The sequence below is a fragment of the Dermochelys coriacea genome, chromosome 8, assembly GCF_009764565.3.
Source record: "Dermochelys coriacea isolate rDerCor1 chromosome 8, rDerCor1.pri.v4, whole genome shotgun sequence".
Lineage (NCBI taxonomy): Eukaryota > Metazoa > Chordata > Testudines > Dermochelyidae > Dermochelys > Dermochelys coriacea.
This window is the reverse complement of record NC_050075.1, coordinates 21118664-21145384: the sequence shown is the minus strand read 5'-3', so window position 1 is coordinate 21145384 and position 26721 is coordinate 21118664. Positions and strand designations below refer to the sequence as shown.

Sequence of the window (26721 nt, the reverse complement as noted above, 5' to 3'; positions counted from 1 at the left end):
CGCTTAGTCTGACCCATGCAGGCCGGTTCTGCTGTATGCACTGTCTACTTGTAGATATTCTGCGGTTGAAGCACCTCCCTGCCATTTATTATTAGCTTTTCATTTTTAAATGTTGTTGAACCCACTCTTGGGTCACAGCCTTATGACCAATTATACCTCTGCATGCATATGTCAGGGTCTTACTCTTAATGGGAACCATGTGGCTGCAGCTGAAACAAGACCATGGTCCCATATGTCTCCTGTGTGTATATATACACACACAATAGAGAAGACAAGAGCCTCAGCAGGTGTAAATAAGTATGGGGTTTTTTTACTTCAATGGAGCAACGCCACTTTACATAAGCTGGAGAGGTGGCCTTACCTCTTGACCAAAACAGCAGTAAAAAAAAAAAAAATAAAAATAAAAAAATAATTGTTAAACATTCTTAAAAGCTGGGGAGAACTTGTACAAGACAGTGTTTTATTTGTTTCATAATCAGGTAAAATTATATTAATGTAAAACAGGTAAACAGACAAAAATAAAACACACAGCACAGAACACTATGCTATAGAATATAGACATGGAGAAATGCAAACCCCTCCCCCGTGCCCCTTTCCCCCACCCCCAACAATCTGCTTTAAAAGTAACAATACAAGATTAACTGTTTTAGAAATTGAGAAAATAAAAATGCTGCTTTTTTTTTTTTAAACCAAGGTGGGAGGGGGGAATCCATAGAAACAATTTTCACTCCAATATGAAAAAAGCAGGATTTTCAGTGAACACAAAATTCTATAAAATTACCATTGATCCATGTTAATTTTTTTCAAATTTTTTAAAGTTGCTTTAAAAAGGATAAAAAGTGCACAGACACCCTTATAAGGCACAAACAGATCTTCTGTACAATCATATCAGACTAAAAAATATATATATAGCAATACAAGTAGAAACAATTAAATTCCTATGAGAGGCCACCTTCTTCCTGGGAATCTCAGAGGCCTCTTGGGATCTCCTTTGGAAAATCCTCAACCAACCGGAATAGGTAGGGATACACGTCCACAAATGCTCATTTCACAATCCACGGCACAGCCACACTCTGGACATTAAACTAGCTTAATTACCCTGAATGAATGAGCCTCTCAGTCTTTGCTGGATGCCGCCCTTTTGGAAATCTTTTGCAGCTGCTATTCTGGGAATTTAAACCTGTGCAACGTTTTCTCTTCCCAGCTCTGTCCCCTGCATTGACCCATCATCTGAAAAAGATGTAAGCCAAAAACACTGCTGGTGGCAGGGGCCAAGGCAATAGGATGGACACTGGGATGAGTGAATTTAAGGAATAGGTTTGGGAGAGCCACCTGGGAACAGCAAAGCAGGGAATGCTCATTTGTGTTTTGCACCATTTTGCCAAATAACATGCAATGGAGGTGGCTGGGTTAGTGGCCCTAGACTACATCTTGGTTCTATCATACTGAGCCAAAGCACTATGACAAACATACTACACGCAGTTTTTAAAGTCAGTGGGGCCAGATCTTCAGCTGGTGTAAACTGTCATAGTGCCATTGACTTAATGGAGCCATGACAGTTCCCAAATCTATGCAAGTCTCCGTCTCTCCCTCGCCCTGTCTCTGTTGAGGCTGTGATTTTTAAACAAGGATCAGGCCCTCCTGAATCTAGTTGTTGAAAGGGCAGATTCCCAAGGAATTCCATCAAGTTTGATTTACAGCCATCCCGTGTTCTGTGAGCATAAGCAGCATGCTATTTCCCTCTTTTCTCAAGAACAGCAGTGACGGGGCTTGGAATCTGGGATTCTGTAACTGGAGACCAGTTGAACCAGACACGCCAAGGTCTGGTAAGTACCTTCCCTACCTAACCCACAATCGGAGAGAGCAGCTCCCAGGGACAATGTCCTGGCCCTAACCGTTGGACTGTGAAGGGGATATTCTACCACTGGGCTTAAGGCATCAAAATGGTGACTTGCAATCTCCCATTAAGATCTTCCGAATCCAGAGACCTCAGAATCCACCCCAACTAATGGTATTCAGTGCTCCTAAGGTGGAGTCTAATGCATTTGGCCTGTCTTTGGCCAGAAACTTTTCTATCTCACATCTGCTGAACTAGTGCTCATTAGCATACTGAGAGAGTAGAATACTAAAGCCAAAGCCAAACCTATTTTTTTTCCCTACTGTGGGGTTCAAGGATTCATTTGTGCTGCAAAACACAGAAAATCCATGCTCAACTGCTGCTACAAGAACTTGGAAGCCTCCACAAGAGGCAATGCAATTGCTGTCCTCTGTTGCAATGTTTAATCTGAAGTGCCAAGGGAGTGGCAGGACTTCAGCTGCTGTAGGTTATCATTAGCTCAGTCCCTCCAAAGCTATGATGGTTTACACCAGGTCTAGATCTGCTCCTGTCTTTAAGCTGAAGTTTTGCAGTTGGTTGATAGTTTAAGGGGTGCCGTTTGTTGTTATGTTTATTGTGCAGCATGGTGAGGCCCCAAGTAGCCAGCATCTGCCTAATGAATCCTCTTTTGAAATCTCAAATCAGGTCAGCCAGGGTGCTAGTTTAGAAATGCAGTGCATGAGATCTGAGCTAAGGCTGCAGCTGCTACTCTAATATTCTTCAAGAAAGAGTTTTCCTCTTCCTCCTGTTTAGGTACTTCAACAGCTGCACATCACGAAAAAACCCAAAGGGGAAGGAGGACACCTAGATTATGGTTACTGGTTACATAATGAGAAATGCTTCAAAGGGATCAATCTCCATCTGAGCTCTTTTATTCCACCACCAGCTTCCAAAGCATGAGCTGGGCAGATCAAAGCAAGTTTCCTGATGCCACTCAACTGTGAAGTGCTACAGTTAAAGCATCCAGGTCAAGAACAGCCAAAGACTGAGAGCAACAAAGTGAAGGTGGAATGAAACCAGGCCAGAGGAGGAGACCCAAAGAAATAAACAACCTCAAATGGCTTCTCAGGGTTCAGCTACTCTAGCCCTGTGGTGCATGTGACTGTTCTGTTTTCATTTCTAGATTGATAAATGCACCTCTCCTGAGAAAGCAGCTGTTACACACAGGGCTGTCAACAATCACTATGCTGGAATCAGACATGCCTCATTTCCATCTCGGCCATCATGACTGCATCCTCATCACTTCTGTGTGTACATGAGCTTGGCTGCTACTAGCACAGAGCTGAGTAAGAAAGTCACCCCCCAGGCTTTTTCTATGATCTGACTAAGAGAAAGCAGAGATGGGCATACAGATGTGTCCATTCTGGGGTACAAAAGACAGAGCCAACATGAAGTAAGTAGAGCTACACCTACCTTACCTCACCTCACGTCATTGTAGTAGCAGGTTTTACATCCCAGGCAGACTTCTGTAGTTTATAGTTGTCTAAAATGAAAACTGAAATCCATTTACCTTTTAAATCTCAGCATGTAATAATAGCCTTCAATCTGGTTTTCAGGAGGTAATGCCAAGTGAGATGTTTGTTAATGTCAATTAGATGCCCTGAATTGCTCACTAAAATAACAGGATTTCCTGCCAGGGCAGAGACAGCCTAGCTCGTTGCATGCTTTGTGGATAAAACCTTGAGCAGAGGAGAATGCAAATTAAATTGTACTTTTACACAACACTTTAAGGACAAAAGGGAAACTTTCTGGAACTTCGAAATACTGAATGTTGCACTGTCAGCCTCTCTGGTGAGAGTACAACCTTGCTGCCATTGCTCACAGATGCCTGGGTACAATAGCTTATAGCCGCCACTGCATTTAGTGACTTCAACTCCACGAGGTTTCTGTAAGACATTTTACTACCAGTGGGGAAAGATGTAAGTACCATGCTAAGGTGTAGGCTGCAAAGAAGAGGTTAAAAGGGACTTAAGTCACAAATGACTTTGCGTGCTTAGCAGCTGTTAGATGACCCATGAAGATACTGTTTTATAGGGAAGAGCAATGCAATCTATTTTATATAAAACATTTTACAATTACAGGAATATTATAGCTTTCTCTCCCTCTTGTGCAAACGGTGTTAGCTGCATGCATTAGTTACCTGCTCATTTCCTTTCCTTTAGGCTTAGATAATGTAGCTCGGTGTGTCTCTCTCTTGTGATCGAAGGCCAGGTGGTAACAGACTATTATGAAAATAACTCCAGTAAAAACATTTAAAGGCCTATTAACTAAATTGCTACAGTTGCTTTGACTGTATAAGGATCTAAAATAGATTGTATTAGTTTCTCCCCTTGCTAGTGCCAAAGTCTGGCCTCAGCCAGTCTACTGCTATATTGAGTCTTAGGAAGTTGGATTCTTTGCTCCTAATATGCATGTAGTCCTCTCTCCTGCATTCCCCTCCCAATTCCTTTAAGAAGGTGAATGCAAAAGGTGCTTTACATATGCACAAGCTCAGGTTTTGTGTTCCCACTGCAAGAGCTAGTGACAATACAGACACCTCAGACTGCTTTGGGCACTCATTATCCTGGTACAGTTGTTGACACTACAGAGTTCAGGTCTTGGGGTAAGTAAATGAGGACCTGATTTCTAAACTACTTTGTTCTGAAGTGTAATTTGTAGTCTACACCTATATTCAGTCCCTGATTTGGGATTTAATATTTTTATTCTTTTTATGATATAAAAAGCATTCAGTTCCACCTTTAGCTACTATCCTAGGGCTGAGTCTGACTCTGTTCCATCACATGGTGCTGTCTGGAGAAGCACTATCCCCCCAGCAAGTACAGTGGCAGTTTAAGTTTTCACTCCCTGGGTGTGAAAGCAGGAGCTCCTGACCCAGGAGACGCCATAAAGATTAATAAACTCCCTCCCCACACCAGCACACCCTCCCTTAAAAAAAAAAAAAAAAAAGCCATTGCACAAGAAATTTCTCTTTTGCAGTTAGCATGGGCCCATACCAGCAATTTGCTGGCAGGCTTCATGGAGCAGCATCTTTTTGAAGCCTTGTCTACTTGGAAGCCTTAGCTTCAGGCCCCATTCAGACCAGAGAGCTCCTCAGCTCAGTTATATCCCTGATTTGTTCTACCAGTCAAATATGGAAATACAGACAGTGAGCCACTGGGTAACGACCGACCAGCATGATAACCCATAAGCAGGGATGGAAAGGCATGGTTACTGCTAGCAGAGTTCTTTCCTCCCATGCCCTGAGGGAGGGTGAGATCAAGGGCGGTATATTTTAATAACATCTTTGATGACTCGTCGGCAGATTGGGCAGCAGGCATTGAGTTGCTTCTTCAGCTTAAGACCACAGGTGTTGCACAGGCACATATGTCCGCAGGTGTAGATCACCGTGTCCACTTCACTGTCGAAGCAGACAGTGCACTCCCCGTTCTTGCTGCTCGAGGCCTCTGGAGGGGGAAAGACGGGAGAGACGGGGGGACTCAGAGGGGAACTTGGAGCAGTCACTGCAAAGGAGAGGGCGAGAGAAAGGGAAATGTTACTCAATAACAAGAATGGATCAAATTAGAGGGTTTGACAGTTATACTGTATTATTAGCCACACACCCACTTTAATCAATCAGTTTTCCTAGGTATTTCCCTCAACCTCCATCCTTAAATCCTATTGTATAAGCCTGTATTGTGTGTTCAAATAAGAGATTCTGGTTTACACATCTGGTTACAAGCACATGGCGTGTGTCCATTCACAGCCTGCCATGAATTTTAAACAGCTGCATGTTTACCTTGCCCTTAAGAGCGAAGCATTACATTCACAGGATTGTATATCTGGATTGGTGCACAGCACCCTGGGTCTTTCAGAAGGCCCTACTCTCTCAGAGGAATGTGGCTAAGAGTAAACTCTCATGCAGCGATGAAACGTATTGTAATAGTGGCATTTCTGGCTGGGAATGCAGCACTGTACTTCGAGCTACAAGTATTTGCCAGTTATATTACAGGATGAGAAATTCTTGGGAATCTGCCCGAGCTTAAGACAATAGCACTTTGTGCAGTGTTTTCAAGGTGGAAAGTGCTAGCCACACAGTGACTGATCCTCACCCTGGGAGGTGGACAAGAAGTATTTCTGTACACAGTAGAGGAAACCAAAAGAATTTAAATGGTTTATGGGGCCACAGAGAACACACTGGAGATCTGGGATAAGAACTTCCTGGCTCCCAGTTCCACTGAACTGCACTGTCCTGAAAATACATGCTCCTGCTATTTTGTACATGGTCTCAGAATCTTGCCCTTATCCCTTTCATAGAATCATAGAATATCAGGGTTGGAAGGGACCCCAGAAGGTCATCTAGTCCAACCCCCTGCTCAAAGCAGGACCAAGTCCCAGTTAAATCATCCCAGCCAGGGCTTTGTCAAGCCTGACCTTAAAAACCTCTAAGGAAGGAGATTCTACCACCTCCCTAGGTAACGCATTCCAGTGTTTCACCACCCTCTTAGTGAAAAAGTTTTTCCTAATATCCAATCTAAACCTCCCCCATTGCAACTTGAATTATTACCTTCTAGGCTGTCACATATTAGCACTAATGCGTATTACACCAGTAAGCAACAATTCTAACTAAGGTAGACAAGACAACCTGCTGGGTTTTTCTTGTTTGTTTCCTGACCAGGACAATGACCACGTGTCTTCCAAGCTGCAGGGGCACACCGCAAAGACCTCCCTTACCTAGTGATGACTCTGAAGCAGATGAGGACCTATTCACGCTGAAGGCCATATCTGAGTCACTGTCATACTGTGAGCCTCCAGGGGATCCTGAGGGAGAGGTAGTCCCTGGGCTGGACTGGACAGTGCCTGCAAGTACAACAGAATTCAGTCAGTTACAGGTGGAATGGACCTCCCAAGCATCATCAGTGCTAAATAACCCGAACAGCAGCACCTCTGCTTCACTATGTACTATGCGATAGATCATGCTTTGTAAAGAAATAAACTCAGTTTCTGAGTTCAGTGTTATTACTTAGCAATTCTAATTTTATTTATTTAAAAGATGAACCTCTGTCTTGGACTAGAGTGTGCTGGACATGCTGCTGAGGACAGTGCTTGTTTCCAGTTCATTCAGCCTGTCTGCTACCCTCCTGATCTGACTAAGAACACCTGTCTGAGACAAGAGGCTGCAATTATCTCCCTGTTTACTTTAAGATGAACATCTTTTCAAGAAAAGACAACTAAGCAGCCAGTGGCTGGTTGCCTGAAATCAACCTGTTTTTGCAAAGGCAGCCAGCCTCATCAACTCAGGAGTTGAGAGGAAAATATTTAAAGCTACATCCAACACAGGCTAAGCAAAAGTTTAAAGAGCTGTAGCTATGAGACCTTTAAATGGAAGGTGATTTAGGATAATAATCAAAGTGAAGTCCAATACATGGAGCGACTGGGATATGTTATTTCCACTTAAGTTTAAAATAATTAGTCTGCTTAGGGCAACAAGGGATATTGCTGTTCAGCTAGGAACATTTTGCATCATGTCAATGGAAGAAAAGTTTGAGAATTCTCCATCAGATACTGTAGGGAACTGAAATTAACCATGTCCTGATAATGACTCACTTGAGGTCCTGTGCAACTGCCTATTCTGTGCTTCTAAGTGGAGTATTTACAGGCCAAATTCTGTGTTCACAGATCATTCCCAGTGAAGCTACCAGAAGTTGCATGCACATATATATCTGAGGGTGAAACTGAGCACTTGGATTACTAAAAATGCATATAACATTTTTTACAACGGTAATATTTACTTAGAGACAAGGCTTGATTCTCTTACATACAAGCTGGTGTAAATCAGAAATAACAAATGAAGTCATGGTGATGTTTTAGGGTATGTCTACACTGCCCTGTTAGCCTGAGTGATTGACACCTAGTTCTGGGTGGCTCACACTCAGGTTCGCCTAGCCATAATTTAAGCATCCTCACTCAAAGCCTTACCCCGTTACTGTGTCCAAACTATTTCTTCACTGGCTTGTGTGTGTTTAGGGGCATATCTCAGGGTGCTTTGTGCTGAGATGCTCTAGGATTCTTTCCCAGTCAACTCTGTCAATTGCAAGAGAACCTGTCTGTCTCACAAAGGGAACTGTGGGAAGGGTCTCTTGGAGGACTATCAGCACTCAAGTGATCTTTCCTGAATCTTTACTGCAAAGTGGGTGGGTTCCAGCCCAAACTAAAGTACAGCTTGGGCTTTAATCCACCCCACAGCCTTGCAAGCAAGCGGGGTTCAAAACATAAACAAAACACATGCTTCAAGATTTTAAGTCTGGATGGTGAGGGTGGGCAAAAACACACGTGGGAGCACAGGCTAAGACTACAGTGTAGACATACCCTTAGAGGCACCTGCTCTAGCTAGAGAATAATAAGCTGTAGTCATTTTTTTCTGCCTCATGCATCCAAACTGAAACTGCCACTTAAAGTTCCGGCTCAAGAATTGCTGTTGATTGCCCAGGGCACATAGAAGAAATAGCAGAGCTAAATGTGCAGCGGAAAGAGTAAGTTTGCAGTGCTGACAGAAAGAGCCTCAATTTAACTGAGCGAATTGCTTCTAGATGGAGCAGAAAGATGTGACCTCCAAAGCACTCTTTCCTTTTTAAAGAGCACAGATGTATTCTATAGCAATGGTCTAAAGTGTGACGTCTGATAATGAGTTACTGCAGTGTTTGGGGAGATACCATCTAACAGTGTGATGTACATTAAAACCACTGTTGATTTATAAAAATCATCTGTGCCAGTGAGTTCAGAGTTTAATACCCGTTGGCAGGACTAGTGGGTTCATAAAGATTCTCTTGTGAAAAGTATTAAAATACAAAAGAGCTTAGCATTAGCCCATGCAACACCATAAGTCTCATCCAATGGCCTTACAGGTGAAGGATATACCTGTGTATTTCTTTCTATTTATAAACCAAAGCACCCATCTTATTACATGCTTGATAGCGCTGACCACCTTCACTAGGGACCAGATCGTGAGCTGCTTATTCAGTGGTGCTCACCTCCTCACAGGAGCATTGCTATTGAAGCCAATGTCACCAATGAGAGTGAGAGGCTCACAATCTGGTGAAATTTCACAAGACACATGTCCCTTCACATTACTTTTAGGCTGCACTTACCTAATATTTTGAGCTGGTTGATTACACCATGGATTGTGAAAAACACCCAGAGAGATTGTGAGGTGTCCACGCACATAAGCATCCCTCGGCTGACTCCATTCATCCCATGGTGCACTTCTCCGTTTGGCAAGACCATGAAGCTAAGGATGTCGCCGCTGCTGAAGACTGGGAATGCTCGGTAAACGACCCAGTACTCCTTGCGGTCCAAGAGAAAGTCCGGATCCGCTGGGAGCTCAGTTGTCCGTAAAGTACCTGGATCACAAGAAGTGATGCCAAACGAAAGGGCCCCATGATATGGCAACTCTAGGAGTCCTATTTCCACAAAGAGGCTTTCACCAATGTGCAAAGGCCGGTCAGAAAACACCAAAGTCCTATTGCTTTCTTGCCAATTGGTGCACGCCACCATGCGGTCCTGAGAAAAGGTAACATCAGGCCCGCGGATGGGGTGGAAACGCAGATCCGTATCCAGAAAGGCAGGCACACCTTGGGCACGCTGCCGCCTGTTTGGGCAACAGGGGATTATGTGGTTATCCACTGAAAGCCCCGGCACCCGACTCAAATTTAGGTTAGCAATTTTGGCCACCACTTGGTTGTTCTCTAGTTCGTTGTTATTGAAGTTGGCGGAATCGTGACTGCTCTGAGGAAGGCAAGTGCTCAGTCGTGCACTACTGAGGTGGGCAGAGGTCATGGTCTCTGCCAACATGCTATCTGTGAGACAATTATGAGAACAAGCTGCATTAGATTCAAGTATTCCCCCACACACACTCACCCTCCCCTACAGGTCAGCTATATTTAGCTCTCCTGCAGGCCTCTGCTCACTGACCATCAATGAGAAAGTGAATGATGTTCAGCCACTGATTTTTGATGGAGTACGTTAAGAGAAACTTATCTGCAACCACCACCAATGATGGAAATCAGATGTCAGCTGCATGGCTGCATGCCTGAGTTATCTCAAGAGTAGCAAGTGCTATAAACCTTATTAATTGAAGTGGAAAGTGCTTACACTGGTAAAAACAGGGTAACAGTGAAAAGACAGGCAGCTGTGATAAGGGAGGGGTATAAAGGCTTAAAACCACTCCATAAAATATAATTCTCCAGTTCTATCTGCTTTAATGAGAAATGTCCCAATCCCCCGCCCCTCCTGCATCCCAAACTTCCCTCCTCCCCACCCCGTATTCACATAAAGGTGATGGGAAAGGTAATGCAAGCATAATACATTAATTTTACAGTCCATTTAATAACTATGAAAAATACATGTGAACGCAGACAAATTACCCCCAAAAAGTATTTTTTTAAAAAAAAAGAAATGTGTTTGCTTTAACAAAGAGGTCACTGTGCTTTGAAACACATGAGCAAATCACAGGCTCTGTCAGAGGACCACTTCCCATTTGCTACTGTCTTATCAAGAGACTGACTATAACAGATGTTTATGACCCAGAAACATTAAGACCGAGATATGGTTCAAAGTTGATATTGTGCGTCGATTCCTGTCAAGAGCTGATCATGAAAGCTATATCTAATATATATATTTTAAAAGGGAGGAAATTATTTTGATTTTTAAAAAGTCCTCTTACAAAGCAGGGTGAAATCACGGAAGCTCAAGTCTCACAAACCAAATGTGCACTTCAGCCACACGCAACTCCCTGCTGCCTGTGTATATATTTACTTCTTAGGCAATTATATTAAAACCCAGACTAAATACAACGCACAAGGCATCAAGACAGAGTGAGCAAACCATGATTCAATTCATTCTCAAAGATGGAAAAGCATCAGCATCATCCGTGCTATCTGCTACCTATGGGAGAAGATCTATTGGGTTTTTACCAAAGAAGGCAAAACACACGAGCCAGTTCAGTGGTTGGAAAGGACAGGATGCCTCCGCTTAGATACATGATTTCTTTGAGTGGCCAAGCAGCAAAGCCCCAAGCGTAATCTTAATGGCTGGACCAGCTACTTCCAGAAAGGACAGGGAATCTGGCGATAAGTAGAGCTCAGATACAGGATGAAGGACACTTCAGAGCTTCATGATACCAACGCTGAAGGATTCATTCTGTGTAGGAGCTACAGTGCTGCTATATTTGGGCTACATTCCCAGCTTTCCCCATTCCTGGAGTTTTAGAATGGAACTCCAGTGAGACTGGCATGCCTAGTTAACAGATCAAAAGAGCCAAACCAAAGAAACACTGTAGTATGCAAACCAAGCTGACAAGTAAGACCGGAATAAAAAAAAAAACTTCTCACAATTGTCCCTTTGACATCTGAAACATTTAGTTCCAAGCTTGCATTTCCTTTAGAAATTGGATTTTTAACTTCTCTTTACAGTCCCAGTTCTGGTTCTTAGCCAGTCCATGACTGGTTTATACTTAATATTCATCCATACAGGGTCCCAGTAAAATTTTTTATTATCTCTTCCGTTTATTTGCTCATTGTGTCTTGCAGCACATCTCACTAGTGGCTTTCTCTTGATTACACTAGGCCAGGAAAACTAAAATATTTATTTTACGTGTGCTCGGTTATGTTGCACTGTAGTGAATACGATGCTGCTCTGGAGCAGGGTACATCAGTGACTGAAGAGACAAAGTCAATTGAATCAGGCTTCCTCTGTTCCTGTTTCAGACACCCAATTGTAGTGGTCCAGTGAAATGCTATGACTCATCCACCAAGCGTGTCCTATTCCCCTTCCCCAGCCCCTGTGTCTGAGGCTGCAGTTTATATATTTTATCTCCTATGAGGGCCACTTAGAGCCTCTCACGTTACATTCCAGTGCTATCAAGGGGTTTTTTAGAAAGCACAGCACCTAAACACAAGAGAGGCCAGCTTCCATGCTTATCAGCCAGGGGACAACAGTGTTGTCATTTTCTTTCTAAGAGTTTGGAAACCTTTTCTAAGCTTTGGGTCCCTTCCCTTCCTCCTCCCTCCCCCCACTAAACTCTTCCATTGAGACGAGATTTAAGGTCACGTTTCTCTTGACATAGCTTTTTGTCCTCCTGTATTACAGGTGATCTAACTTTTGGCTCAGTCAGCCTACCAAGATTTACAGCTCACAGGCTGTGCTTGCAAACCAGAGCACACTTATCTTTGCCCATATAAACAAGGCCATTACAATACATTTACAAAGCACTGGGCATGGTGGTACTGCATGTTATGTAATCTGCCAGTTAAGAACATTAACATAAAACGTGCACGTTTCCCAGATGCTGCTTGACTATCTGCAATAGCGCAACATATCCCACCCTGACTTGTGGTACCAAAAAGCTGACCTTAACCAAGTCACTGTGTTCACCTGTGACTTCAGATTTGGTTTGCAAGGTAGGCTTTCGAGTTTTGTCACTCAGCGGATACGACTGCAAAAGAAGATTTGCTTGTTTTAAGTAGAATCTTAAATGAAGCTCCATAGAAGCGATGCATGTAATGTTTGTGGATTTTTTGAAAAAAGGCATTCAAGATTCAAGTGAATTTTGGGGTTGTATTTCAACCTAGCATGCACCAAAACTGAAGCCCAGTTAAAAATCTACATACAACCTCCTTCCCCACCATATACCGCTTCCCTACTGATCAGTTGATTTAATCCGAATATCCACAGCTTTTATTTTTTCTCAAAAGGTGCCTCTGACATATCAAATGGGCACCAAATAAAATATTTTAAATTTGGCCGAAGTGATTAGTCCATCAGATATTCAGCAATGACAGAGATCCTTTTTGATATGGTACTTACTATATTACAGCAAATAATGCTGAACTATAAACAGCACTTTACAGTGCTACTGCGTGCTCTGATTACCTGAAACTTGTTAAGTATTATTATTCACTTATCCCTTAGTTGTAGCTACTCTCCACTGTAGCACTCCAATATTATATTGGACAACAAATCTATTTAACCACTGACTGGTTTTTTTTCCTCATTGTCCTTGTTGCTTTTTAAAATTGTCAGCGGTAGTTCTAGTTAGAAAAATAAAACCCTTTACTCTTATCATAGTATGTTTGTTCACCAGTTCCATCCTGCAGTGGTGTAGCGGACAGAATAAAGGACCGGGAATCGGGACTCCTCTGCCTGATCTTCAAAAAGTGCCAAGTGCCCCCCAAATCTTCTTGAAGTCGATAGTGGCTCTAGACATTCAGGATCTTAGAAAGGCAGGCCACTAAGCAACGTTCTCAGTTCTGGCCCTGACTCACTAGATGATGGCGGGAAAACCGAGTTGCACTTGTAGCAGGGGCTGATCAGCACCTCTGAAATTCAGGCCCTTAATTTCTGTGCCTCCGTTTCCTCCTTTGTAAAATAGGAATTACTACCTCTCACGGGCTTGGAGATTAAATGCAATGTTTTGAGATCCTCACACTAAAGATGCTGTAGAATGCAGCATGGAGTTTATAATTCATTCATTATTATGCCATTTATTAATATGACAAAAACCTATGACGGCCTAAGCACAGTATTGTGACTTCACTGCCAAGTTGTCTGAAATAGTCTGTCCCTTCTGCTCATTTGGTCTCTGCACACTGGGAAAGGGAACAGAGAGGGACTGGACAGAGGGATTTGCTTTGGGTTTAAGCGTTTTTCTCCTCAGTTCTTCCCATTATAAAAAGCCCCTCTTTAAGGCCTATCTGAACACGCACAGACAGTAAATGAAAGTTTAAAGAAGTTGAAGGAAAGATGAATAAAACTGTGTGTGTTTTACCAGACTAGAGGTTGACTGTTTACTAAGGAACATGATCATCATCAATATATATTTGTAAAGGTCAATACTCCACAGAGGAAATGCAATTGTTTAGTGTGGCACAAAGAATGAATACAACACAGCCAAATGCAAGGTGAGACTCGTAGGAACAAAGAATGTGGGTAGCCCTGATAAGATGGGGGCTGTATTCTAGAAAGCAGAGAATCTGAAAAAGACTTACGTGTCATGCCAGATAACCAACTGATTTGAACATGAGCTCCCAATACATTGCATCTGTGGGAATACTGTGTCCAGTTCTGATGTTCATACTTCAAAAAAGTTCTACTTCTAAAAATTAGAAAATGTTTCAGAAAAGAGCTACAAGAATGATTCGAGGTCTGAAAAACATGCCATATCGCAGGAGACTAAAGAAGCTTAATATATTTAGTTTATCCTAGTGAAGATGTAGAGGTGACTTGATTACATTCTACAAGTACCTAGATGAGGAAGAGATTTTTGATTGTAGAGAATGCTAATCTAACAGAAGAAGGAACAAGAAGATTCAGTGGTTGGAAGTGCAGCTAGACTAAAAATAAAACAGTGCATCTTAACCATCAGGTTAATTAACCATAGGAACAATTTACCTAGAGATGCAGTGAATTATCTCAAGTCTTTAACTAGAGACTGGATGTCTTTCTAAAAGATAAGCTATAGCTCAAACAGAAGTTATGGGCTTGCTGCAGAAATTACAGGGTAGAGTTCTTTGCCCTGTGTTATGCAGAAGGTCAGATTATGTGGTCATAATGTTCACTTTTGGCCTTAAAATCTGTGAAATCTATGGATGATGGGATTAAACTACCAAAATGGAAATTGAGGCTGGGTACTAGGAGGGAAAAAATATTATAGAATAAGCAGTGACATCTATTAGATTGCGGAAGAGCTTCTCAAGAGAAACACTGGACATGCCATTATTCAAGAGGTTGAGAACCAGAGTGGACAGAGTACTGGAAAATATACTTTAGGGAGCTACATTACACTGGCAAGGGGATAGACTGTATAGGATTCATGAGAACTTTCCCATCACTATTTTCTAAGAATCAAGGAGCTCCCTGGAACTCCGCTACTGGCAATACTGAAATGTTCACGGTGCCAGTCACAAATTGTTCATGTGTAAGCCTGTTTTTAGGAGCATCAGGTCAGATATGCCATGTTTGCTTCCTCCATGAAGATACAGCTGGCTTTACAGAAAGCATGATCCATAGGCGAAGCCCATGCAGAGAAAGTACACTCACCTAGCATTTGCACTTCATGGGTAATTCCATAGACATCTATCAGCCCCCAGAGAGGCCCAGAGACTTTAATACCACAGTGAAACAATATTGGCTCCTCATCGTTAATACTATAGAAGACTCTCCCATGGCGGTCGACCCAGAATCCCAGGATATTGTCCCTCAGTGCAAACCTCTCTGGCAAAGCTTTTGCCCAGAATCCAGGTCGAGTCACCAAGTCGGGGCAGGCATACTTTGGTATGTCATCAGAGCTCATCTGTGATGGGTCGTGGATGGTGAAGCCAAAGCGAAGTGCCCCGCTCCACCCATGGTGCACGGCCACTAGCTTGAGCCGCACCTTCTCATAGAGGTGAATGGGCCGGTTGGTGAAAGTGACCCCATTGCAGAAGCTATTTCTCCGGGTGGCCTTGCGGGAGTGGGCATCCAGACGGACATTCTTGCCCTTGGCTTGGGAGTGGAAACGCGGGGGCTCCGCGATAGTGAGGAGAGAGCGCCTTTCATGGCTGCTGTTGGGCAACGTGTAGTAAGGTCTGCTGGACACAGAGCGAGTCTGGTGACTTGTGTCTGCAAAAGTAAACAACAACAGCATTGTTAGGCACATTTAGCCTGAGCAACCCGCATTAGTTCAGTTTGTGAAACTAGGTGAGTGGTTTTACGCTCGCACTAAAATGGAGCATTGCATGTTGGAGGGATCTGTAGTTTCTGGGCTTAAAATGCTACACTGCCAGCTGCACCTGGCTCTACTTTCTGCTAGTTAGATGTCCAACTTTATACAAATTTAATGCATCTCTGACTCCTGACAACCTGCAAATTTGGTTTACACCTTAGGGAGCTTAAAAAAATAACACTCTCATATTCCTACTAGATTTGTCCTATTCCATTTGGAAAACAGCAGTACCTTTGGCTGAGTGTCTAACTGAGCGCCAATTAACACATAGCCAGCCCTTCAGCTGATCTGCACTGCCTTAAGGAATAATCTTTGTTAGGCTCAGGGCTCCTGGAGAGGGTGCACAAAGTATTGATTTCCATGGGATACTCACACACACAATTTCTTAGCTGGGAGTTGTACCTTTTGAAAAATAAACCAAGGTATTTAGAATATGGAGTATCACATCAGCCTAGCGGTTTTCTAAAATGTTAAAAGCTCTGCTTGAAACCATATATAGATTCAGACATCAGATGCGACTGGCACATAAAGGAGCCAATGTGTCTTTCACAGAACAACAAAACAATCATGAGACACTCCATTTATGCCTCATCTCCCCCATTTGAAAACCTCTTAAGTGCTTTACGAGCAATAATTTTTCTTGTTAGCCACACAGAACCACCATGTGGTAAGGAAGTATAATCACCCACATTTTACAGATAGGTGAATGGAGGCCCAAAGTTTGTGGGCTTGATCCTGCACCATTTAAGTCCCTAGGAATTTTTACGCTGATTTCAATGAGAGCCTGCTCAGGCGCTAAGTGCATATTACACAGTGAGTCGGGGACAGAGATGGGAATAGAACATAAATTTTGATTCCAGTCTTGAGCCTCAACTGCAAGATTTTTGGGGCAGGGACTGTCTTTTTGTTCTGCATTTATACAGCACCTAGCACTCTGGGATCCTTGTCCATGACTCGGGGGGAGGGATAGCTCAGTGGTTTGAGCATTGGCCTGCTAAACTCAGGGTTGTAAGTTCAATCCTTGAGGGGGGCCATTTAGGAATCTGGGGCAAAAATTGGGGATTGGCCCTGCTTTGAGCAGGGGGTTGGACTAGATGACCTCCTGAGGTCCCTTCCAACTCTGATATTCTATGACTGGGGCTCCCAGGCGTTACCACAATACCAAGAAAGAACTACTACAGGATCATCCATTCTTCCCATCTCCTGCTCCTTTTGGTTCTGGTTGTAAATGTAACTAATATTTCATACACCTTTTTAAAGATACAAAATCAGACACACAAAGGAAATTGAAGGGAAAATGTCTGAATGTTCAGTACCAGCTATATTAAATATAAAACCTACAAACACATTGATTTTGAAAGATTTTGAAATATTTTGCCAAATGTGCCTTTTTTTTTTTTTTTTTTTTCAAATTGGACTTTCCCTCAAGCTGTTTCCTCCCTGGGCGTAAGCTATGGCTTCTCCTGGTGTCAGGAAGAGTGTCATGGGAAGCACTCGGTAATGGATTCCTTTGTTTTCAAGAGAACATCAGCTGATACTAAAAACTCAATTTGGAAGAGCCGACAGGAGATCTGCAATCATGACACCTTTTTGGGAGTGAAAATATAATGGGCACTGCCATGACAGCCCCATACTTTCATTCTCTTTTTGAATGAACCCAGGTTCTATACAATGCCAACTTGACAGTCCAGGGAAGCAAAAGGCTTGGATGGAAGAAAAAGGACAAGAGCGAACATCAGAAAACAGGATTATAGCTCGTGAGGACTCTGCAGCAGGAGCAATTCAGCCCCTGCCATTTTCATGGAGAGAGTCCTAAATATTAAAGATCAGAGGCCCAAAACCAACAGATAAATGGATGGTCTCTGGTTATTGTGCTTTCTTCAGTTGTACTGCATGTGGCAACTGCTGCACTATAAACAGTGCTTGTCAAATCCCTTGTGCTCCAATTACTACAAACCTGGGAATTTACTGGACTGAACACACACACACACACACACAGGTGTTCCAGGGAAGATGTTTCCCATTAAAGTCAATAGGAGTTTTGCCATTAGCATCCGTGAGACTAGGATGAGGCGCTCAAGTGAGATCAAAAGTAAAAAATGCAACACATACTATTTTAAATCCATTCGATGTGGGTGTGCACCTTGCCCACCTGTCTGCAATCTATGATCAGTTATACCCATTGGTGTACAGAGCATAAACCTTTCACAGTGCCATGCTTAAAACGGGCTAAGTTCTTGGCTTGCATATAGGATGTACCAAATTCTTTCATCTCCCATGAAGTCAGATGCTGTAATACTTACTCAGATAATGCTCCAAGGGGAATTTTGTGCAAGGACAGCAGCTCAGTCCCTTGAGAATTTTAAGTTGCACTCACCAATGAAAACTTTTGTTTCATTCCTCCTTAAAAGCCCAGATACAGAAGACAGCTGCTTCTGGCACTGATCCAACTGTTGTAACCTGGGTGGTACTCCACGCCTGCAGTGCCAAATGTTCTAAACAAACTATTTTGCTCCAGAGAGAATGTGATTTTGGTTTCTTCAGCAAAGTGAGGGACACTGATACAAACATGCACAGACCAGCAGCCAGCATGTACATATGCAGCTACCAACGGCTGTCAGATAACTTTAACATTCTTACTACGAAGCTGGAGTTGGACATTTACCAACTTCAAAATGTGTCTTGGAGCAACAATGCAATCAGCCTCAACAGGTACCACCCCACCTTGAAGTTGGCAAAAACATTTTCAAATCTAATGTTAAATATAGTCTATAATCCTCTGATCTGTATTTTCCAAATGACTGAAAATAAAATCCAGGGGGGAAAGAGTATATTGCCCTCAATTTAGGTTTACTTTGATAAGGAATGGGAAGGAGAGCTTTTGTTCACCTACTCCTTTCTAGCATCACCAAAATCCACAGGTTTTTTGCAAAAACTTTACCATCAGCTTTCCTAGTGCACAGAGTTGGTGAACAAAGGAAACACTCATAGAAACTGAGAACTGGAACAGCATTTTTGTAAGTTAGTTATCTTACAGTATTTTCTCCACATGTATTTGTATCACACAACTTTCAAAAGCAGCAAGAGAATGAAAGGGGAGTGTCAGTTATGTCAGTGCAAAGGATGGAAAAGCAATCCACCCACTTCAAACACTTCTTTCATTCCATCCTGCCATAGGCTAGGGTTTTATTTTTTGTTTTAAGTTGTTTTTTAAAAACAGGAAAGCACATTGTGACCACACAATAGGAAACTCTCAAGAGGAAATGAATGGATCATTTATTTAAAATGCCATTCTCTCCGAACATGAACACCTGTCGGTTCCATTTTGAATAAAACACCATTAACCCTGAGAGGCAGAAGAGGTATTGCTCATTTTTTGTTGTTTTTTCTCAGTTCATTCCTTGTATTACTTTTCTAAAACATATGCCACCCTTGCCTCCTCTTTCTATACCTGACATCAAGCATCATCATCGAGTTGGTGGAAAACTATCAGAATTTGCAGCTACGTTATAGTCCTGTGCAGCATCTCATTGCAGCTTTCACATTTCATTCTAGAATAAAAGCCTTGGAGTAAATAACAAGGCTTGGGCCAGTGCTCAGAGCACTAGCCTAGCACCTGAAAGAATGAGGTTCAGTTTCCTGCACCACCAGAGACCTCCCGTGTGACCTGGAGCAAATCACTTTTTAGTCTCTGTGCCTCAGTTCCCCATCTGCAAAGTGGGGATAATAGCATCATCCTATCTGTTGTGAGAATGAATAAAGACTGTGAGGCACACAGGTACCATGGTAATGGTACATTCTTAAATATACATATACATTCTTAAAATAGATTAAGGTATGCAAAAAGGGATGCCAAAGGCCCACAAAACCCAATCTGCACCCTCTTTGCATTATAAAGCTTACCATTCTTTCTTCTCAGTTGCACTAATCAACATCATGACACTTACAACATTAGTCTCTTGAACACTCTGAAGGTTTTGCAGTAGTACAAACAGCTTCAGGGAACATGGAAATAAACTAGGCAAATCAAAGCAAATTGAAATTAAGAAAAAATAATTTGTAGGTAGACACTTCTCACTGAAAATACACAGCAAGATACGGTATTTGACTTTAATGCAGTATTTCCATGAACCTATTTTGCAGAGCTACATAAACTGGACTAAAGCAAAATTAAACTTCTCTAACAGATACCAATGTATTCTACTGCAAGTCAATATGTACTCATACCACATCCAAAACCTCAGCCTATTTTCAAAAGTCGAGTAAATTTATTTCTTAAGTTACCTTCAGAGAGGTATTATTATCAAGACACATTTTTATTTCAAACACATAGAGTGGACAGACACTGGGCAATTTCCATACATTTCTCAAGGTTTTAATCTGAAAAATAAAACCCTTCTAGCTCATTTATGCAGAACACTGGGGATCTAGCACACCACAACCACCACTCATATTGTTGTATTGTTCTATGAAAAGCTGCTGCTGTCCATTACACAAACCAATGGTGGGGGCTGGCCTGATGTTTTGCTGCTGTCCTGAAGCCCTGATTCTCCCTTCACTTACACAGATATAGGACATCTGGAGTAATTCCACTGAAATCACTAAAGTGAGCAAGAAGAGAAGCAGGTCATGGAAATCAAAGTTAACCTTAGACTTGACTTGCTGGGTGCCAGTGATTGAGAGTAACCAAGGTCATGCTTTAATGCTGAGGTGGAATGAAATCAAAGGTGCTGTGTAAGGCACTACTCCGATATTATTATCATCATCATCATTATTATTTGTATTGCCGGAGCCTCAGTCATGGACCAGGACCCCCTTGTGCTAGGCTCTGTACCAACACAGAACACAAAGCTGGTCCCTGCCCCAGGGAGCATAGCTGGGGAAAGTCCAACGCATGCACCCTTGACTGTGTAACTGCAAGACAAGCAGAATATCGATCAAAAGCAGGTTCTTATTGCTGGTGGCATACCCACAGAAACGAGCACAACACACACTACAGGAGAAAGGGAATGGATCGATTATTAACAATGCCCAGCCTTGTAAATGGTGCTAAAGGGGCTAATAGCTCATTGTGACAGTGAAGTTTGGCCTTCCCATTGTGCTCAGAGAACGAATGCTCAGTATGAAGTGCAGTATGAAATGTGTCCGTTAATACTTACTACACAAGGAACATGCCTATCGTCACCACCTTATCTTTACGGGCACAGCTTTATCAAATGGGTTTATCAGAAAAGTTAGAACGTTTTCCTTTCACAGTAAACTGTTAGGCAAATGCTGCCTCAGCCCTGTTTAATAATAAAGGATGTTTCCAAAGAGCATGGCACAATATGTTACGGTGGCCAGGTGGCCTCCTATCAGGATCCCTCACAAAACCCAACAGACGAGAAGGTTGTGACAATACAATAATGTTTAGCGCACTCCTTAAAAGTTAACTAGATTACAGAAATTCTCCTTGCGCCCCAGATAGCTAAATCCTGCCAGGATTTATTTTTGCAGTCCAATGAAAACATAGCAACCCTGCAATGCCAGCTATCATAGAATATTCACCAACGAAGGACATGTGATGCTGCTGTACCTACATACATCTTGTAACTTACGTTAAGGTGCAAGGGAAGCTTTCTATTGTTGTTCTAAGCAGAAATGAAATAAACATTCTAATAAAAAGCGGTAGAACTTCATTTAAATATTTATTAAATTTTGATTATATAATCTTTTGAGACGAAGGGATACAATATGCAATCATTTTTTTTAGTGCACTCTTTCGATGTTTAAAATAAAGGGAACATGATAGCAATCTCTGAGGAAGTGTTAATTTCACATATTTAACACATGGGTAAGTCAATTTTTTTTGCAACTTCAGTTCCCAAAGTTAGGTCCCTAATCTATATTTAGGGACCTAAATAAGTGTGGCTTTATTTCTAGAGGTGCTAAGGATCTGCAGCTCCTTAGTGATATCAACTACCATTGAGGGTATTCAACATCTTTGGGAAAAAAATCAGGTCACTTTTAATTGGGTAAAATTGGTCTACACAGCGATTTTGCATTGGTAATGTTGGCCATAGAATACTAAAAGAAAGAAAAGAATAGGGAAAAAATAAAAAAGTTACAAGGTCATGGTTAGATGCAAACTGACATATGCCTGTATGGACTCCTCAAAGCAATATCATTATAATTGAAGTTTTGAATTTGTAAGTCATTTTGGAAGTGTAAGAGCTAGAACTGTATACAACTTGATCATTGGAGAGAAGAGGGTCATGTGAATGTTTTCTTCATCTTCAATTCATGTGGGTTTGCATCATCTGAAGTTCACATGATTTCTTCTAAAAAACAAAGACATGATTTGCTTGACGGGTTTGCTCGCCATTCTACTGACCTAGGACAAGTTTCCCATTAGTAACAAAAACTTCAACACAAACAATCAAGGGACTGTTGAGTGGTTTTGGAAACAATATGTGCAGCTCTTGCAAATAAATATATATGCGAGGAGACAAAGTGACCTCTTTAAGGGCTGCTTCTATGTTCATAATGGAACCCAGAAGATGTGAAATTTTTGCTATGGGACTGAACTTCTTGATGAAATTTTAAGAAATGCGGGATGAAGTCATCTATCATAGCACAAAGGTTAATGAAAATTAGTACGATTGTGCTGAAATCCTTATTTCACTCTTACACATACACCCTTACTGGCTTTGTCTTCACTGCAAAAAAGGTGTATTTTTACAACAAGATAGCTATCCTAGTGAAGACAATGAACTATAGTTTTTACCTTAATGTAACAAGTCAAGGTAAATCCCAGTTGGGGAATACAGGGTTGACCACAACAAGCAATATCAAGGCAAAAATTGTCTGTGCTTTGTCTTCACTGGGATTTTACACTGAGATTGTTAATTTGAGTTCTCTCTCTGACTGTACAAACGTACCCTCTTTTTTGCAGCAAACACATAAGGCCAGGTCTACACTACCACTTATGTCGGCAAAACTTATGTTGCTCAGGGGTGTGAAAAAACCCACATCCCTGAGCAAAATAAGTTTTGCCGGCATAAGTGGTTGTGTGCACAGCGCTGTCAGTGGGAGAGCTTCTCCACTGACATGGCTAACGCTGCTCGTTGAGGTGGTTTTATTATGCTGATGGGAGAGCTCTCTCCCATTGGCACAGAGCGGCTACACAAGAGATCTTACAGCGGTGCAGCTGCATTGGTACAACTGTGCTGCTGTAGGCTTGCTACTGTAGACATTGACCTTACTTCAGGTCAAAGGCCAACAACAAATTTTTCTTGGTCTTCCAAAAGTTTCTCCTCCTTGCGAATAAGACTATTTGCTAATGGCAATGTTTGCAAAACTACTTCTGTAGAATACCACCAATTAAGCATATTTTAGCAGTTTCTCTTGTGACTCGCTATTTTTCCACACAAGTCGAATCTCCTACCTCCAGATGTATCCTCGAGTATCAAACTTGCATATGGCTGTTCCTCTAAAATTAAAACAATTTTTCTGCAGTGAGGCACTCATACAAATGCACAGTTCAGCTACATCATTAAAAACAGTACACAAAAGAATGGCTGCCTTGAAAGTAAAATAACCCCAGGCCCAAGTTATCATGGTTAACTGAACATTCCTTGATCACAAGAGCATCAACAGCTGAAAGACAGAAAATGAATACAGAGCTGGCATTATGTAGTTCCCTTGCATGAGAGATTATTCAGAAATTAATTAACACACCTATAGATGAACTCTGCATTAACATGCACACTGGACCAACCTCTTGTCTTGATGTCAATGCATGGCTGCGTATTTTTAGGGTTATTTTCATCCTCCCAGTTTGAAAACCTGCAAAAACACCTTCAAATTGTTCCAAAAATAATCAGAGCCTTGTATAATTTGGGATAATGTTGACAGGTCTATCATCATTTCTTTATTCTTCAGAGCCTATGTTTTTCTGTTGCTCTCTTGGATCTCAACACCCCTTTGTCTTCATGCATAACCAACGACACTGGATAGTTTTCCTCTGCTTCTGCCCCAGTCTCCACAACTAACTCTGAGCTCAAAATGTTTTGCCCCTACCCCAGCTACTCTTCAAGATAACTTTTTTAATGCAACAACTTCATTTTTTTCACCTGAAAGTGAAATATCATTTAAACTCAAAGCAGCTGATTGGTGTTTCCTGGTCCTGAAGTTGATGAGAAAATTCTTCACTCGACAAACTTTTGTTATCACTTTGCATAGCTGAGGTAACAAAACAAAACAAAAAACACACGTGTTCAGTTGTTAAGGAAAAAATGTGAGCCAGCACAGGAGTTTGAGGTGGAGAGACTGGATTTCCAAAATAAGGGACATGGGGGGAGGCAGAACAATCTCGGAACAGGGTACAGAACTGAGAACCAGAAGGAGTGAGTTCTACTCCTGCTTCCATGACTTCACCTACTCTTGCCTCCTGTTTCCCCACCCACCTTTTGTCTGTCCAGTCTGTTCCGACTGAAAGCTCTTTGGGGCAGACACTACCTCTCCCTATGTGTTTGCACAGTGCCTCGTACAATGGGGCCTCAAGGTGCTACTGTAATATAAATATGCACAAATTGAACTCAGTGGAAACACAGAAAAAACTCACCCACTCAATCTGGTCAATGAATATGTTTTAGTGGGAAATTCTTGGAATCAATGAGGCAGAGAGCAAGCTGGAGAAAAGGCAGGGTCCACGCGATAATGCCTTCTTGAGTCTCTTTGTGTTCAAGTGATGAAAGCAACTGCATGATAGATGGAAGCCTTGGAAAGTGCTCAGTTTGTCATCATCTATTATGTTTTGTTGACACCCACGTCCATTGGCTTGTGTTGTTTCAGAAGGCCGTGCTCATGAACTAGAATGCTTTGAAAGATGGCCTGTCTGCTGGGTTTTGAAAGTAATGAAATAAGGGATGCAAAAATGGATGAAAGTGAAACCTTTGGCTACTGGCTAAAGAAAAAGTCTGAACAATAGTCAACCAGCTAATCTTACTATAAATAAATCTGGTCAGCAATTTTGGACTATGTGCTCATTAATATGTTGTATATACAAGGCATATTAGTTTTCATACAAGGCCAGCATAGCAAAGCTATACATCACTAAGTTTCTTAGTTGATGTGATAAAGAAAAGTCATCATCATATGTTTTTACTAAACTGTTGTAATTGGTTTTTTTAAGTTCACACTAATTTAGGGAGAGGGTTGGGTTTTTTTCTGTTGTATTCTCTCTTCCTAAATTTGAAGTCAAAGAGGCAGTTTTTGGTAGCGATCAAAGATTTGAACTGTGCAAAACTGGAATAAATCACTATTGTTTCGTTCATCAGTTCCATGTACCGGTCCCAATGGCTGCTGGGATAGAAAGTTAACAGTCAGGGATAAACATTCAGGACACTGAATAAATTCTAACTATTAATGCTCAGGTTCTCAGTCAGTCACCTGACTATATTAAAAATTGTCATAGTTGCACTATTTTTCACAGATTTAAAAATTACTTTCCTCCTTGCCATTTGTAGCCATCCCTTAGCTCTGGCTTATAAACGTTCCTTTCCTTCTAGAGCAAATAAGTTAAGTTGATATTGTAGGGTTGTTGGTACCAATACTATCAACTGATTATTTCTCAAACCAATGCTTTATGTTTTGATTTATTTTAAAAAATAAAGATCACATTGAAGTATTTGGTCTGAAAGAGCAAATAGTTACACTGATTTTGCAAAGAGTTAGAATAAAGGTAGGAACACACAATTCTGGTGAACTCATTAACATTTAAATAGTCTGCTCTCTTGCCCTTTTGCCTCAGATTAACTCCCATTACTCCCTAGTAGAGTCTTGTTTTCTAGCAAAGCATCTTTATTCTTACCAACTGTACTAAGTTATGTGCACAGGGGACTTATAACTAGTGATCATGTCATTCCAATGTGAATGGGTTTTAATGCAATTGGAGAATAAAATGCATTCCCTATTGATATTCTCACAGCAGCAGTTTTAATTTTGCTCTATCATTGAGATGCAGGGGCCCATGGAAAGAGTGCAGTAGCTTGCACACCATTTCAATGAGTCTACCGGGACATAGCTTCCAGCACAGACAGGAATAGGAACAGGGAAAGAATTTTGTTGTCCATTGGACACAGGAAATCCAGCCCATCCCCTACAGACACAAACTATCACGACACTGCACCAGGAGAATAGCTAGTAAAACAAAAAAAAGACTTAAAAAATAAGAGTTGTAATTTAGCATGGCTTGCGTTTCTATTGTTCTATGGAAACTCTATAAAACTCAGTGCCCACGATAAATTCATATTGCTATACAATTTCTCTTAATTTCTTTTCCACCCCCAAAAAGCATATTTGGACAGAACCCAATTCATGAGACACGCCCAGGAGCCGCACTGTCAAATCCCTGCATGGATCTGTGTATGCACCATATGATTTTATGGTACTGTGTTTGTCTAAGCTTGGTTATAAGATCCTTGAGACAAGAACAGCCCTATCTTCATTGTATTCTGTACACTCAGTAAAAAGCAACAGAACTTTCAATATTAGCTGCTAAACTGCTGAGAGATTGAGATTGACTTGTGAAGGTAGAAAAAAGTCACAGATAAATGGCAAGAACAGCATTTGACTCCAAAGTAACACTACAAGAGCTGAACAGAGTGCACTCCAGTCCATTTGTGCTTTAAACTCTTCCAAGAAAGTGCTACACTGATTGGAAGGACCCGGCTATTTGTCTTTGCCTTTGTTAAATTTGCTGCAGAAGCTTCTCTCTTCACAGTGGTTCTAGCTGCTTTCTACTAAATTACAACTGCTGTGTAGTCAGAGACCATGAAAGAATCCAGCCTATTCTTTTTTTAAAGCCATAGGACTATTTCAGTCCAAACAACTGGGATAGATAACCAGATAAGCATCCTACTTCACAATGCAAGGCTTTTGATAGGTCTTTAGAGAGCCACAAAGCCCACAGTAGAAGGGGAAATGAGGCCTCTAGGAAGATGTTCCTTCCAGAGGCCTGGCTCCCAACATGGTATAGGATTTTAAAACTTAGTTATTTTATATTTACACACAATCTAAACAGTGTTCTGGCAAAGACAGGGGAAAATGCTTTGGGAGGAACACACAG

At 41.7% G+C, this 26721-nt stretch overlaps 1 protein-coding gene across 2 annotated transcripts in view; it reads right to left on the bottom strand.

Moving 5' to 3' along the window:
• Positions 1–439: 439 nt before the first annotated feature.
• NEURL1B (neuralized E3 ubiquitin protein ligase 1B) overlaps positions 440–26721 on the bottom strand; it is a 203152-nt gene continuing 176870 nt past the window's right edge. For both annotated transcript variants that reach the window (XM_043520092.1, XM_038414674.2), the window contains exons 2-5: positions 14948–15508; positions 9001–9708; positions 6587–6712; positions 440–5376 (exon numbers count right to left, since the gene is read on the bottom strand). In XM_043520092.1, the coding sequence (XP_043376027.1) occupies positions 5132–5376; positions 6587–6712; positions 9001–9708; positions 14948–15508 (1640 nt within the window). In that variant the 3' untranslated portion in view covers positions 440–5131. The remainder of the gene's footprint in view (positions 5377–6586; positions 6713–9000; positions 9709–14947; positions 15509–26721) is intronic.